The sequence below is a fragment of the Lolium rigidum genome, chromosome 7, assembly GCF_022539505.1.
Source record: "Lolium rigidum isolate FL_2022 chromosome 7, APGP_CSIRO_Lrig_0.1, whole genome shotgun sequence".
Lineage (NCBI taxonomy): Eukaryota > Viridiplantae > Streptophyta > Magnoliopsida > Poales > Poaceae > Lolium > Lolium rigidum.
This window is the reverse complement of record NC_061514.1, coordinates 329857898-329873264: the sequence shown is the minus strand read 5'-3', so window position 1 is coordinate 329873264 and position 15367 is coordinate 329857898. Positions and strand designations below refer to the sequence as shown.

At 46.7% G+C, this 15367-nt stretch overlaps 2 protein-coding genes and 1 long non-coding RNA gene across 3 annotated transcripts; all 3 read left to right on the top strand.

Annotated features, from left to right (window-relative positions):
• Positions 1–2: 2 nt before the first annotated feature.
• LOC124669744 lies at positions 3–5170 on the top strand. Its single transcript, XR_006992309.1, has 10 exons — positions 3–72; positions 210–331; positions 427–571; positions 678–828; positions 903–1276; positions 1595–1780; positions 2068–2218; positions 3802–3882; positions 4667–4751; positions 4890–5170. It is a non-coding gene; the product is annotated as an uncharacterized LOC124669744 (long non-coding RNA).
• A 3081-nt stretch (positions 5171–8251) lies between these two features.
• On the top strand, positions 8252–10012 carry LOC124673414 (glycosyltransferase family 92 protein Os08g0121900-like). The gene has a single exon (XM_047209497.1). It carries the CDS (start codon positions 8252–8254, stop codon positions 10010–10012), a length of 1761 nt encoding a protein of 586 aa, XP_047065453.1.
• Positions 10013–12703: 2691 nt separating this feature from the next.
• Positions 12704–15158, top strand: LOC124669743. Its single transcript, XM_047206299.1, has 2 exons — positions 12704–13120; positions 14401–15158. The coding sequence occupies exons 1-2, from the start codon at positions 13093–13095 to the stop codon at positions 14919–14921; spliced, it is 549 nt and encodes a 182-aa protein (XP_047062255.1). The 5' UTR covers positions 12704–13092; the 3' UTR covers positions 14922–15158.
• Positions 15159–15367: the final 209 nt, after the last annotated feature.

The following is a 15367-nucleotide window of genomic DNA, read 5'->3' as shown; positions in this document are numbered from 1 at the left end:
CTGGGCTGTCACGTTAATTCCGGACAGAGAGCCACATGTGTTTTTAGATGCTTATAGAGACAAAATATAAATGTATGTAACTTGTGTAGCTCAAGTTGGATTTCCAGTTTATTTGCTATGCCGAAATGGATTTCATCTTAGTTTCCTTTGTCTTATAGCATCAAGAATTGCTATCTGATGCAATGTATGTATTCTTAATCAACATGCAGGACCTGGTTCATGAATCAATGGAATTATCGGGGCAGATGACTGAACAACAACTCAATGGCTCAAGTAATATCTGTTGTGATGGAACGAAGATTTCCTCAAGTAGTGATAAATGCCAACAAAGGTCATCATCCCAGAGATCTCAGTGTATTGGTGACTCAGTTTTTGTTCATCTCACTGACAAATCAACTTATTTCTGTCCTTACCTTTTTGTGGCAGGCCAACTCTTCCAAGCAAGCCACAGCCAGCAGCTAACACTCAGAGAACCAATGCTTCCAGCAAAACAGCAGCAGGCAACAAGAAACCTGGAAAAAGGTCTATCTGGTACTTCCATCTTCTCGAAAAGTCGCGCCTTAGCAGCAAGGTATTCTCCCTAGCTAATCACTTTATTTGCAACAAATCTCTTCTCCTTCGAAGACTTACCGTGCTAATTAATCATGATCTCGTTGTGTTTTTGTCTTGGGATCTAGCCATGAAGTTCGCCAAGGAGTACCAGAAGCATATGACCAGCATGGAGGAAGATCTGCATGCTCTAGGGCTGGAGCGCATCAAAGAAATGATCAAGAAATACCTGCTCCCCACAGGGCCTCGGCGACGAGAGAGACGTCGCCGTCCCAGGAGGTAGCCAGTGCTCCGGGGCTAGCCTATATGGTAAATAGTCATGTTAACCTACTCGGGATTCTGTTGTCGCTTAGGTGTTGGCACAAGGAGCAGTCAAGAACTTGGTTGAACATTTTTCCCTTATTTTGGACAATCAAATCGGGGATGAACTCAACCTAAGTGGATCTTGGCATTGGATTCACATTTCATTTTGCGCCGAGTCATCTAAATCGGGCCGGAGGGAGTAGAAAAAGTACAGCTTGGTGGAGGAGAAGGAGGAGGTGGCCATGGAGGAATGGAAGTGGAAGACGTGCGTGTTCTCCATCACCTTGGGCATGCCGGTTGCCCTGCTGCTGATGGTCAACATGTGCTGGAGCGCCATTACCGCCGCCCTCGCGCTCGTCGTCCTCGACTTCAAGAATGTCCGATCATGCTCGAGAAGAAAACTAACCAATTGCTTCTGCTTCAGGTCTATATCTTTCTGTCTGCAGTTGAATTGAATTTAAGATTAGCCACACATGTGCAGATTTTACTCTTGTTTACATCATATTAGGAAGAAAAAGTTAGAATGTGTACTACAGCAGATTAAATTTTCCACTGTGCTCTTTCTGACACTAAAATCCACACTCCAATTACCAGTTGCATCTCATAATAGTTAAAAATTGATTGAAATCTTAACATATCGGTCTAACAAATGGTTAGTTGCAATCCCAGAGATGGTAGTTTGGTGGTGTTTATCTGTACCCTATTGTTGCTTACTGTGGCGTTGCTGCCAAACAAATTTCAGGTCTCATACCCACTGCTGCGGGGTGTTCATCACCGTCGACGGCTTCAATAAGACCGGCACTCCCAGCGCATTCTGGGAGTTCATGCCTTCATGGAGCCATATGCGCGCATCAACACGCTGACCGGGTAGTCATCCTTTTGTTGGGGATCCTTTTCCTCTCAAGCGTGGCGTCGCATATCCCTACTGGTTAGTTCTTGTCCCTCCCCATTGCTTAAAAAGCATACCCCACTGTAGCTCAGCTTGTCAGGTGATATAATTTAGCTTGGATTGGCTGTGTTATCAAGTCTGAAGCTATTATAGATTGGTACTTTGGTAGCAACACTGTCAGGTCCAGAACTTCTTTCGGACCGGCCAGTCGTTAGAAAGAACATTAACAGTTGAACATTTCTTTTCCAAGTCATAATTCATAATTCATGCGTGTCAATATATGCACCACTTATCTGACATACAGAATGCTCTGTATTTTGCTTCAGTCCTGCTACTCGGTGCGCGGGTGGCAGCCTTGGCAGCGCGATCTCCCCCCAGAGTGGAGACCAACATGTGGCTGCTCCTGGCCTAGGTGAGCTCGGTGGCTGGCAGCCTCTCACTCCTGGGCTCGGCGGCCAACCTAATCGTTGGGTCGAGGTAATTTTGCAACTTCCTTGTCTTGTGTTATTGCTGAAAACTTGTGCATGTTTTAAGATCACCCTGCGTTTTTTCTTGAGTGATCCAAGTCTTTGAAGGCCCTTGAGTTTATGGTTTTAACTAAGTTGTGGTTATCAGATCACCTAGTTGCTTCACAGTGCACATTTAGTTACTTTTAAGCATGTTCTGAGTTGCGGGACGCACTACATGTACGTAGTTGTTTCAGAGTGCACAATTAGTTGCTTTTTTTAGCATGTTCCAAGTTGCTGGACGCACAACATGTTATTTTACAGTGTGCATTTAGTTGCTTTTTAGCATGTTAAAAGTTTGTGCACACACTGTATGTAGCTGTTTTGCAGTGAATATGTAGTTGCTTTAACCAGGGATTAGTTGCTTGTCCCATTTTTATTTAGTTTCTTTTTTGTTCCCTCTTAAGTTGCCTTTTCATGCATTAGTTACAGGTGGAACTGACATTAGTGGAAGAACTGACATTTGTTGCAGGTCACCATATAGGATGAGTTGTAGTTTGAGGGTTATCCATATGGATGAGTTCAGCCCGACAACGCACAACTAGATTAATTGCGGGTAGAACTGACATTAGTTGCAGGCATCCTATAGGATGACTGATTTGCAGTTGAGGGGTATCCTATAGATGAGTTTAGCCCGACAACACGAAACTCGATTAGTTGTAGTCAGAACTGACATTAGTTGCAGGAAAAACCGACTTTAGTTGGAGGCATCCAATAGGATGAGTTGCACTTGAGGGGTATTTATGGATGAGTTTACCCCAACAACACTGAACTAGATTAGTTGCTTGCGGAATTGACATTAGTTGCAGGCATCCTATAGGATGAGTTGTAGTTGAGGGGTATTCTTACAGATGTGTTCAGATTGAGAAGACGGAACTACATTAGGTGCAGGCGGAACTGACATTAGTTGCTGGCAGAACTGACTTTAGTTGCAGACATCATATAAGATGAGTTGTAGTTGAGGGGTAGTCCTATAGATGTGTTCATATAAGAAGACGGAACTAGATTAGTTGCAGGCGGAACTGACATTAGTTGCTGGCAGAACTGACTTTAGTTGCAGGCATCATATAAGATGAGTTGTAGTTGCGGGGGTATTCTTATAGATGAGTTGAGACCGAAAAAGGTGAGAATTTCCAAGCCCTGGTAACCTGATTTGTAGCAGCACACAATGGGAATGGAGTTAAGAGTACTGATTCATGTGAAAACATGGACAATTGCTGAGAATATGAAGTAAATTTGGACTTATTGAACTGAATTGCTATGAACATTTGTGATTTAAGAAAAATGATGATATTGTGGTGGTTTAGTTTGAAATGTTATCCTCAGATATATAGGTTAATGCCTTTTGTAGTTATGCTGATGCGTTGTGCAATTCTCCTTGTTGTTATGTGTCCTTTATAGGTATTATGGGTTAAATCATATTTTTGATTAGCTGAAATCTGTAGGTGGTTTGTGGCATTGGTGTTATTTTATACATTACCTTCTGTCTTATTACAACCCCTTCTATTTTCTGAATTGTGGAGATGGCTAACATCGTTAGTTCATGATATGTAGGTTTGGGCCATACTTCTGTCAACCAATTATTGCTGGGCTAGGATAAAACGATCGGCCATTTATAGACTGCATTGGTGCCAAGTATGTATAAGGTCCCGTCTTCTCAATATTCCATTTGATTTGGATATGTCTGTGTGCTATGTTGCATCCAGATACTTCCAGTTCCATATACATGATTTCCAATGGGCATGTGTATGATACTGAAGAGTATTCTCTTTATCAGCTTTGGCTCAGTCATAATCCTCACACGTATTTAATCAGCGGTTAAGATGGATTATTTGTCAATTGCCATCCATTTGCTCCTTATTTCTATTAAATTACTCCACGAACTAAAAGATGGCAATGATAACTGTAAGATGTATGTAGAGTGCCTTCCCTGGAAAACATGGATATTAAACATTGAAGTTCATAAAACACCAAACTAGGGCATACAATGCACCAGGAACAAGTAAATGACTTAATATTGGCCTATATATTATAAGGCAAATGATTTGGAAGGGTTGTACTGTTTCAGGGCTGGCCAGGAGCCATACGTCCTGTCTTGTTAATGTAGATACTACCTCCGGTCTAAAATAAGTGTCTCATTTTGTCTAGATACGGATGTATCTAGACACATTTAGTTATAGACACATCCGTATCTAGAAAAAGTTGAGACACTTATTTTAACACGGAGGGAGTACATGCCAATATCCATTTCCATCTGATCTGTACTTTCCTGGGACTGTAGTGCTTCATGCCATGTCTCTTGTAACGTGATAATATTGATTCTTGTGAACCCTAATGCTGGCTTCTTATTTAGCCAATATCCATTTGGAGTATTATATATGTAGCAGGTAATCTGATCAAAAGTGCTTCCTTTATGCAGGGAACTGGCAAAGGATTCTGTTGTTTCCAGGCACTGCTTCGGATCATTACATGGTGCTCGTGAGTCCATGTATTAACCAGACATGGTTCGTTTACTTACTTGAGAACTGTGTGCATCACCATATGTGATATCATAAAGCTAATACCTTTTGTGGTTAGTAATTTCCGTTATCTGGTTTTGTACTGCAAATTTGACGATTTGTTCAAATTTTTGTTTGGTAAAGGAACCTGAAGAACTGTTTGAGATGATCTCGCAAGCATTGCTGTCTTCTGTTGACCGTGATTGCCTCATTGTGTAAGTTCCACATATCTCAAACTCCTACATATTACTATACCAAAAATATGCATGTGTCAAACTAAAGAACCTCAAGCACGAAAATGATTGTTTTTTCTGTTTTCGCTCCTACCTTCGAGACATGCCACTGAAAGCACATGTGCCTGTGTATGTACTTTGTTACAGCACACCTTTGCAAAAACTGATTGGAAGAATTTCATTTGATTGTCATGCGATCATTGCTCTTGTGCTTTCGTTTGACCTGATGATACCGCCTGCGAGTATATGACATCATATGCCCTCTATGATAGTTCGGACTGTTTGTTTCATGTTTTAAGGTTGCCACTCATAGCGAGTTAGCTATATCAGACCACTTAGGGTCATATACTTCCCTGCAAGTCAGTTCCTGAATTGTGGTAATATTGCTTTAGAGTAAGCCAACCTATTATGCATGTTTGACAAATAATGTGGGTACAAGAACGAAACATGCTGGGACATCTTAACTTTTTTTTGGATCACACCAAACCTACCATTTACTATATAGTAACCCCAGCCCCAGTATACCCATCACTTTCATTATGTCATTACGGCATAGGAAACAAATTCTCCCACACAAATGGCGATCTTCGGTAGCATCAGCCAATCACTTTCATTATGTCAACTTATAAAAGGCTAAAAAGAAGATGTTCTGTAATAGTCTGTGGAGTCACCTGACATGTACAACCATGCTCATCTACATAAAACTTACATTCCATTTTGATGTCTTGTTTGCCCATGGGAGAGCGGTGGAGAAAGGAGGAGGAGAAGGCTGGGTAGCTGCATCGCCTGTGAGCGCTAGAGGCCATGATGATCATGGCTTCGTTGCGACGGGATGATGTTTGTCCGGCCAGTTGAGCTCGACCTCATGGGCATAGTCGGCGGGGCGGTGCCTCTGGGTGTGCTCTGCTGGCGGTATCAGCGGAGGCCGAGCAGCTATTCCGGTGCCACTTCTGCCGGCACCAGTTCTACAGCGCTCGGTGGGCACCACAACGCGCCCCAGAGTGAGCGCACACTCGCAAGGCGCCACACGGCATGCCTCCGCCATCCACGGCGCAGCAACTAGCTTCTGTGCTGTTTTCATTCATCGGACCTCCAGAGGACGCCGGACGGCGGTGGTTTTGAGCAAGGACCAAGGGGGACGGCAGGTGGCGGTGGCCACTGTGGTGATGGAGATAAGGTGCTGCCAAAGCTTGACTTGACGCTGGAGCTGTAACATCAAGGAAGAAATCAGGCTTTGGGCTCAGGGCAGGTGCCTAGGGGTTAAGGGCATCTCCAACGTGGCGACCCATCCCGCGGGCATCCGGATGGGTCGAAACGGACAAAACCGCGGCCCAACGTGGCCACGCATCGCAAATGCGGATGGCCGCGGTATCCGGGACGACCCAAACCCGGCCCAAATCTGGGCTAGGTTTGCGTGGTCGCGGATGGCATGCGTCGTCCCGCGTGTCCGCCTGGTCCGCGTGTCTGGCCTACCTGTCGGTGTCCCAGTCCAATTAAATGTGGACTAGGGAGGGGGACTCCAATTCCACCACTCCACTCCGGCCGCACGAGCTCGACCTTCCGCGCCGCCATGGCCCCGAAGCGAGAGTTCGAGCCATCCGCCAACGACCACGAGGACGGTAGCAGCCGGCGAGCTGCACCGGCGGCTTTCGACATGGGGCCGTCGGCTCCCATCCGCGACCGGATCTACGTTATCGTAGCGGTGGCGCAGATGTTCTGGGAGGCCGGCGTCCCAATGCCGTGGGGCGACGTGCACCTCCCCCACGGCTAGCACCTGAGCCCATATCGGGTTCCGGTGCCGCCGATCCCGGGCTTCGATCGCGCCAGCGTCACGGAGTTCGGCGACGGCGCGTGCAACTGCCGGCGGACCTCTAGGAGGACCCCACCTACAACGACACAAGTCCGAACTGGGACTTGTGGTTTGAGGTGGAGCACGAAGCGCGCCGGTGCACGTGCTTCACCTCGGCGACGGCGAGGCCTCGCGTGCACGCCTGCTAGGAGGGCTGGCCGCCGCCCCGGCGGCCTTTACATCGACGAGCCCGCGGCGGCGCCAACGCAAGCGCCACAGGCCCAGCCTAAGGAGGACGACGACCCCGAGCTGCAGGCAGCGCTGGCGGCGTCCCGCCAGGTCAACGACCTCGAGGAGCTGGCCAAATGGCCGCACCTCGCCTCCACGTTGGAGAAGGCCAAGGAGGACGCCGAGGCGTGGGCGTTCCTCGCCATGGCGCGTCGGCAGGAGGAGGAGCGCCTAGCCGCGCTCCGGCACGAGGTGGAGCTGCAGGCCGCTGCGGCGGAGTAGCGGCAGAAGGAGGCGGCGCGGCTGGCACGCCTGCGCAGGCCGGCGAGCCCTCTGGACCAGCACTCCGCCTGGGAAAGGGCGCAGTGGTCGCCCTGGCCGGAGTCCCCGGTGCCCTCCGGCGTGTCCAGTCGGAACATCGCGTCGCCGCCGGGGGCGTCGATGACGACGGCGCTGATGACGAGTGCTACTGGGAGTAGGGTGGCGCACCGGCGGCCACCGCGTCCCAAACCTTGGACTAGGGTTTTTTTTAGTTTAAAGCTCATATAGGGCTTTCTTTTGTGTATAAATTGCCCAAAATAGGGCTAAGTTTAAATGAACTCTAGTTTAAATTAAATTAAATTTGTTTAAACTTGTAATCCGCCTCCTAGGAGGATGTAAACCTAACTCTATCTTTTTTTAAATAATAATGAAATAAAACGCAAAAGTCCTTTGCGGTTTCTTTGATGAGCATTTTTAATCCACAGCAAGAATCTAGAAATTATGGCAAGTATCGGGACGTATCCTTCCACGAATACGAGATCCGGCCGGTTGGTGCGTATCGGGGCGTATCCTTCCACGAATACGAGTTCGAGCCGGTTTGTGCGTATCTGGACGTATCCTTCCACGCATACGAGTTCGAGCCGGTTGCTGCGTATCGGGACGTGTCCTTCCACGAATACGAGATCCAGCCGGGGGCTTCGTTGCGTGAAAGTAACGCGACCGATTCGATTTCTAATTGATTTGAACCGACCCAAATTTGGACGGGTTTCGTTGCGTGAAAGTAAAGCAACCGGTCCGATTTCGATTCCAATTCCAATTCAGGTCCATATATTCTCAGAATTCCGGGAACCAGATCCAAACTCTGTCTCTGATTCCCCGAGCAACACAGCGCACGAAAAGCACCACAACTCCCCGCCCCGCGCGCGAGCCAAAACGCCCAGCTTTCCTCGAGCCACCGCCGCCCGCCGCCGTTCGCAAAGCCGCCGCCCGCCGCCATGCCGAGTCGTCGCCGCCGCAACCGCAAGCGCCTCCTCACCTGCGTCGGCGCAGCTTCGGTGGGCGCGCTGCTCTTTTTCGGCGCCCACTCCTCCAGCATCGGCCTCGGCGGCGGTACTTGGTCGCAGCAGCAGGACCAGCTCTTCCGGTCGCCGGGGCCACCGCCGCCGGAAACCCTAATGTCGATGCCGCGCCAGACATCAGAGGCCGATCTGTCCTTCGCGCGGCGCCTTCTGCCCAACCGCCACCACTCCCCGCCGCAACTCCGGGAGGATGCCGTCCTCCTCCCGGACCGGGAGGTTCTCGTCCTGTCCGCTGACCCTGCCGTGGGGAACGCCATGTGCGTCTTCCAGGGTGGGGCGTCCTCCCCGGCGCGCGCGCTCGGGAGGTTGCCGGGGCCCGGGCGCCACGCCTACCTCTGCCCCCTGCCCGGCTCAGAGCAGCCGCTCCAACCACCACCCCTGCTGCTTTCATCTTCCTCTTACTCCTCCTCGGCTGCTCCCCCTGCGACTGCCCCCGCCCCTGCCCCTGCCGCCGATTTCCGCAAGTTGCCCAATTGGAACGACAGTCTCGTCTTTGATTCCGCCCCTCTCCCCGGAGGCGATCTTCTCCTCTTCGCCAAGGGCACGAACCACCACAGAGGGGTCATCAACACTGCCACTTCCAACATCAAGTGCATCTACAGCAGAGACTCCGATGGCACGGTGGCCTCCTCCCCCGCCACCACTTCAGCCCAGCAGGTGATCAGGTGCCCCCCTCCACCGGCTCCTTTCAATTCCAGCAACCTCCATGTCACAGTAGCCCTCAACGGCCAGGAGCCTTTACCCTCACTTGCCACCTACAATCCACAAAACACTGCCTTGCCTGTGACACGTGAAAGGAAATCGATCTGTGCCTGCACCATGGTTCGAAATGTCGCCAAGTTTCTGCCTGAATGGGTGAGGTACCATGCTGCAGTCGGTGTTGAGAAGTTCTTCCTATACGACAATGCAAGCGAGGATGACCTAGCAGGCCAGGTCTCGAGTTTGAGCTCTGCTGGCATTGATATCTCCACCGTGGCCTGGCCCTGGACGAAAACGCAGGAAGCAGGGCTTTCTCATTGCGCAGCCTCGAATCAACCTTCCTGCGAATGGATGTCATTCATGGACGTAGATGAATTCATCTTTTCACCAAACTGGGATAAGGTTGAGAAGCCTTCCAAATCGTTACTTGAATCGGTTGTCTCGGTTGATCCGGAGGTTGGCCAAATATTCCTCCCCTGCTACGATTTTGGTCCCTCTGGCCAAACAGCACATCCGCTTGAAGGGGTGTGCCAAGGCTACACCTGCCGGCTGACGAGAGCTGAGCGTCACAAATCATTGGTCCGCCTTGACGCGGTGGCAGATTCGCTTGCAAATTCTGTACACCATTTTATACTAAAGCCTGGTTTCGAGAAAGTGTGGACCACTTTGGTTCGCATAAACCACTACAAATATCAAGCTTGGACAGAATTCAAATCGAAGTTCAAACGACGCGTGTCAGCATACGTGGCAGATTGGACAGATCCCGTTAACTTGCAATCCCATGACCGGGCCCCCGGGCTGGGAGTTGATCCTGTTGAACCAGTTGGCTGGGCGGAGAGCTTTTGCGAGCTTAAGGATTATACTATGAAGAAACTAACCGAGAAGTGGTTCGGAATTGGGTCTGGAGGCCGTGGAGCAACAACAGAGTTCAACTCTAACGGTGACATTGCTCCCTCCCCTCTCTTCCATAGCTTATAGTAGTAATATAAAATAACTAAAGCTAGTATATAAAAAACACTCAACTTGCCAAAAAAATAAAAAATATAGCCCTTAACTTGATTAGTATACACATTTTTACAAAGAATCAAGGCATGCCATTTTTACTGTTTATAACTGCATGTTACAAATGTCATTACTAACATCAGTATGTTCTCCTTGCAGTTTTCTCAGCCATTCACTGTCAGACAGTAATCTGCACTAGTTTTCTTCAAATTGAGCTAGTTTAGGATTTCTGGCCAATGATGATATATTCTGGTTCAGCTGTTGCAAATTGACCACTGCAGCAGTATGCACTGATGCACCATATTTACCTTTTGGTTTTATTGTTTTTTGCCACCTGATGCTCCTTTTGCTGAAAGTGTAAAATCCACAAGGCAGACACATCAGGAATTTGTTTCTCTTTTGACTTTACTTGGTTCAAATGATTAAAAGCAATCAATCTGAGGCGGATCAATTTTTTGCATGGTCTCTTCGACGCAAATGATATATATGAATTATTCTAAGGCCTTCTTTTTTCCTGGATGTTCTTTTCTGGTGCAAAGGATATGTGCATGAATCCATCTGAAACTCATCGGCTGGTAGAGCCTTGTGCAGAATAAAATCTGAGGCCAGATGTAGCTTAGGTCTTATTGTTTCACTTTTGTTGTTTGGGGTTCAGTGCTTGATTCTCTTGTTTTTATTTTGACTGCATGGTAGTTTCTGGTTTTGCATGAGGTTATTATTGTTTTTTTACAGGTTATTGGCATGCTTCTGTTCGGTTAGCGTCACCTGTTCTTCTGGGTGCAGGTGCGGTACATTTGGGAGTTTGAGTGTTCAGTTTTTGTTCTTATTCTGGTTTTTGATCTCTTGACTCATTATTTTGCAGTTGTAGTTTGGTGGGCGCCAGTGGCTGCTGCTGCCGAATATCGATATTTTGGTGGGCTATTTCTTTTTCTAGATGTCTTGGTTGTTCTTCAATATTTTATGGTTGGAGTTTTTTGCGGTTTCTGACAGATTACAATTTCCCCCGAGATCCCACCATCCAAGGAGCTCGTGCTAAAAGGACCTCGCCCTTCTCTTGTGTCGAGGTAATTTTGCAACTGCCCTTCTCTTGTGTTATTGCTGAAAACTTGTGCATGTTTTAAGATCACCCTGCTTTTTTTTCTTAAGTGATCCAAGTCTTTGAAGGTCCTTGAGTTTATGGGTTTAACTAAGTCTTTGAAGGTCCTTTAGTTACTTTTAAGCATGTTCTGAGTTGCGGGACACACTACATGTACGTTATTGTTTCAGAGTGCACAATTAGTTGCTTTTTTGAGCATGTTCCAAGTTGCTGGATGCACAACATGTTATTTTACAGTGTGCATTTAGTTGCTTTTTAGCATGTTACAAGTTTCTGCACACACTATATGTAGTTGTTTTGCAGTGAATATGTAGTTGCTTTAACCAGGGATTAGTTGCTTGTCCCATTTTTATTAAGTTTCTTTATTGTTCCCTCTTAAGTTGCCTTTTCATGCATTAGTTACAGGAGGAACTGACATTAGTGGAAGAACTGACATTTGTTGCAGGTCACCATATAGGATGAGTTGTAGTTTGAGGGTTATCCCTATGGATGAGTTCAGCCCAACAACGCACAACTAGATTAATTGTGGGTAGAACTGACATTAGTTGCAGGCATCCTATAGGATGGCTGATTTGCAGTTGAGGGGTATCCTATAGATGAGTTTAGCCCGACAACACGAAACTCGATTAGTTGTAGTCAGAACTGACATTAGTTGCAGGAAAAACCGACTTTAGTTGGAGGCATCCAATATGATGAGTTGCACTTGAGGGGTATTTATGGATAAGTTTACCCAACAACACTGAACTAGATTAGTTGCTTGCAGAATTGACTAGATTAGTTGGAGTTTTTTGTGGTTTCTGACGGATTACAATTTCCCCCGAGATCCCACCATCCAAGGAGCCAGACGTGTGCTAAAAGGGCCTCGCCATTGCTCGTCTTTCCTGGTTGCCTGGCAGGATATGCAACTACCTTTTCTTCGGCAACAGGGCATGGAGACTGCAGGGATCTTCTCTGGTTGTTTGGTTAGGTTTGCAACTGAGTTTTGTCCAATCTTTCTGGGAGAATTACACATTCTTTTCTTCCCTATTTCTCTGATTTGTTATTTCTGCAGTTTGGTTACTTGGTTGTTTGTGATTGGGAGGAACTGCTATTGTCAGAGAGAGGGTGTCACCATTCACCCCCTGCGTTTCTTTGTTCAGCCCTCAGTACACAGGCAAAACTCGGTTATTCTGGATCCTAACCTTGGGCTAACCTCTCTCCTACTCTTGCTCTTTATGTGTGTGTCCTCACTTATTCTTCAGTTTGTTACCTTGCAGCCAGTATTATATTGATACTAAATCCATGATAGGTACGCGATCCCTGATCTCAACGACCTAAAATATTCTTTTGGAATATGAATCGAATAAGCATCACCATGTTTTCCTCCTGTAGGAAAAATATATAGTATCAATTCCTATTCTACAGTTAAAGAATATGTTGAAATTCAGTTGGCCTACAAGCTCCTTAGTGTCCTTAGATCGGTTTGTTTTTCGGGGAGGCCGACCCCATGCTTTCTAGTTTCTGGAGTAGGGGTACTCTAGTTCTTTGATCTTATCTCGGCTAAGCTGTATGCCGCAGCATGTAATAGCGCTTGTCAACCTTGTGGCTTCATTAATTTAAAGTCGGGCATTTCATGTCTGTTATGTAAAAAAACAATCTTAAAAAGGTTAATTTCACTTCTCTGGGCGATTTGTTTTATGCTTTCCCTCCTTTTTCCGATTATGGTAATTCAGTTGTCCACCTAAAAAACTTATACTCTATGCCAGTAGTTCAGACAAGCATTTTATGACCTTTCTTTTGTCGTCCGTGAGGTCGTAATTTGATATTGTGCACCATCCCTCTATTGGTCCCACAATATGTTATGTTATATATGTATTTAGAGCTTTGTCTCCTTTTGCTTACAAACTGTTTTATGTAGGTTTGGGCCATACTTTTGCCAGACAATTATTGCCGGGCTAGGAGAAAATGATCAGCCATTTATATGTACCATGGATTTGTATTGGTGCCAAGTATGTATTAGTTCTCGTCTTTCTGCGACTTTTTTCCTTTGTTACTTCTCAAAAGTCCAATTGATCTGAATTTGTCTGTGTGCTAATGGTTCGTTCACATACTTCGATCTGCCATGTGCATGTGTATCGTAGTTATCAGTATTCAGCTTAGGGTTAGTCATAATCCTCAGATATATTTAATCCTGGGTCGAGATTGATTTCTTGTCAAGATTCATCCATTTGCTCCCTATTTCTAACAAGTTACACCAAGAACTGAACCGCGGTCAGTTGTAACTGTAAGATGTATGGAGAGTGCCTTCCCTGAGAAAACATGAATATTGAACCAAGTATTTCAGGAAAACCAAACTAAGGCATAAAAAGCACTAAGAACAAAGAAATCACTTAATATTGGCCTATATATTAATACATAGATGATTTGGAAGGGTTCTCTTGTTTAGGGTTAGCTATGAGCCATACAAAGTTGCATTGTTAATGTAGGCAGTATGCCAACATCTATTTCCGTCTGATATGTACTTTCTTGGAACCACATTGCTTCATGTCGAGTTTCTTGAAACATGATAAATATTGATTGTGTGGATCCTAGTGCTGGCTTTCTTGTCTCGCTATTATATCTGTAGCAGGTAATCTGATTAAAGTGCTTCCTTTATGCAAGGAGCTGGCAAAAGATTTTGTGGTTTCTGGTACTGTTTGAGAATCAGTATATGGTGCTTGTGAGTCCATGTATAAACCAGACATGGTTCGTTTACTTGATTGAGAAATGCCATCCAGAGTGCCATAGTAATTTCCGTTATGTGGTTTTGCACTGTAAATATGACAAATTCTTTGTTCCAATTTTTATTTGGTAAATGAACCCGAAGAACTATTTGAGACAATCTCACAAGCATTGTTGTCTTCTGTTGATCCTGATTGCCTGAGTGGCTGGGGAGGTTATGTTCTCATTGTGTAAGTTCCACATGTATCTTGAACTCTTACTGTATGCATATTATTATACCAAAAATACACATGTGAGTATGTGAGCATCTTTCTGCTAACTGAATACTTACCAACTTATTATGTAATTCATTATTTGGGCAGTTGCTGTGCCAAAGTGCACCCCTTAAAATGCTAACCCATTCAAAACGTGTTTGATATTTGAACATCAGGTTTGTTGAACCAACACTGCTTTGTTATTATGCACAATAACTTTAGTAATTGTGCTTGTGAGCTCAGAGAAGAAGGTGCTTTGTCAGTTCATTTGAAGTTCTTCCTTACATTCTGAAACTTTATTTTCCTGGTTGCAGAACGCCCAGGAGCTAGAGAAGGAGGCGAAGGCCCAGGAGCTGCAGAGCTCGTGAGCGCCAGCGGCAGAGAGGCGTTTCTCCGGCCGGCCGAGCTTGATCTCATTGGCATGGTCGGTGTGGAGGCGCCTCTGGCTGCTGTGCCGGCCGGCGTGTCACTGTCGGCGCAGGCCGGGCAGGAGCCGCGGCAGCTGTTCTGGTGCCACTACTGCCGGCGCCAGTTCTACAGCTCGCAGGCGCTCGGTGGGCACCAGAACGCGCACAAGCGTGAGCGCACGCTCGCAACGCGCCACGCCGGCGTGCCGCTGGCACTGCAATGGGACGACCGCGCGTTCGCCATCCACGGCGAGGCGGCACCGAACAACCTTCCAAGGTGGTTGCGTGCATCGAACGTCTGCAGGACGACGGCGGCGGTGGCCGGCAAGGACGAAGGGGAGCGGCGCTGGATTGGTGGCCGAAGTGTTGCGCACTGTGGTGATGGAGATCAGGAGCTACCAAAGCTTGACTTGATGCTGAAGCTGTAACCGCGGTCCGTAGGTACGCATGGAGGCATACGCGTGTGTACTGTGTAGTTAGTTTTCGTTGCTAAAAGGATGACATGTGCAAGAATAAGCAACTCGTGAGGAGTATATATAATATGCTAGAACACTTATGAGGTCTTCGCAATACTGCAATATTTGCTACTTCCGTCGATCCATAATGAAATACTACAGGTTTTTCACAACAACTTACAGAAGTCTAGATATTCTATGGGTTTTCTAGTTTTTTTTCCAACTCACAATTACCTTAGAGCATCTCTAACAGAGCCCGTATTAGTCCGAACCGAAAAAACGGAGTTCAGTCTCCCGAAAAACGATTTGAGAGCGCATTTGGGCACGGTGCAGAACAGAAACTGTAAACCCAAACCGAACTCGGCGCAGAACAGAAACTGTAAACCCAAACCGAACTCGAGAAAATCAAACGACGCTGG

Excerpts from the sequence above, each read along its gene's own strand:
- LOC124673414 (XM_047209497.1), top strand. The coding sequence starts at position 8,252 with ATGCCGAGTCGTCGCCGCCGCAACCGCAAGCGCCTCCTCACCTGCGTC.
- LOC124669743 (XM_047206299.1), top strand. The coding sequence starts at position 13,093 with ATGTACCATGGATTTGTATTGGTGCCAA. Across the intron at positions 13,121-14,400 it reads TGGATTTGTATTGGTGCCAA|AACGCCCAGGAGCTAGAGAA; the intron begins GTATGTATTAGT and ends TCCTGGTTGCAG.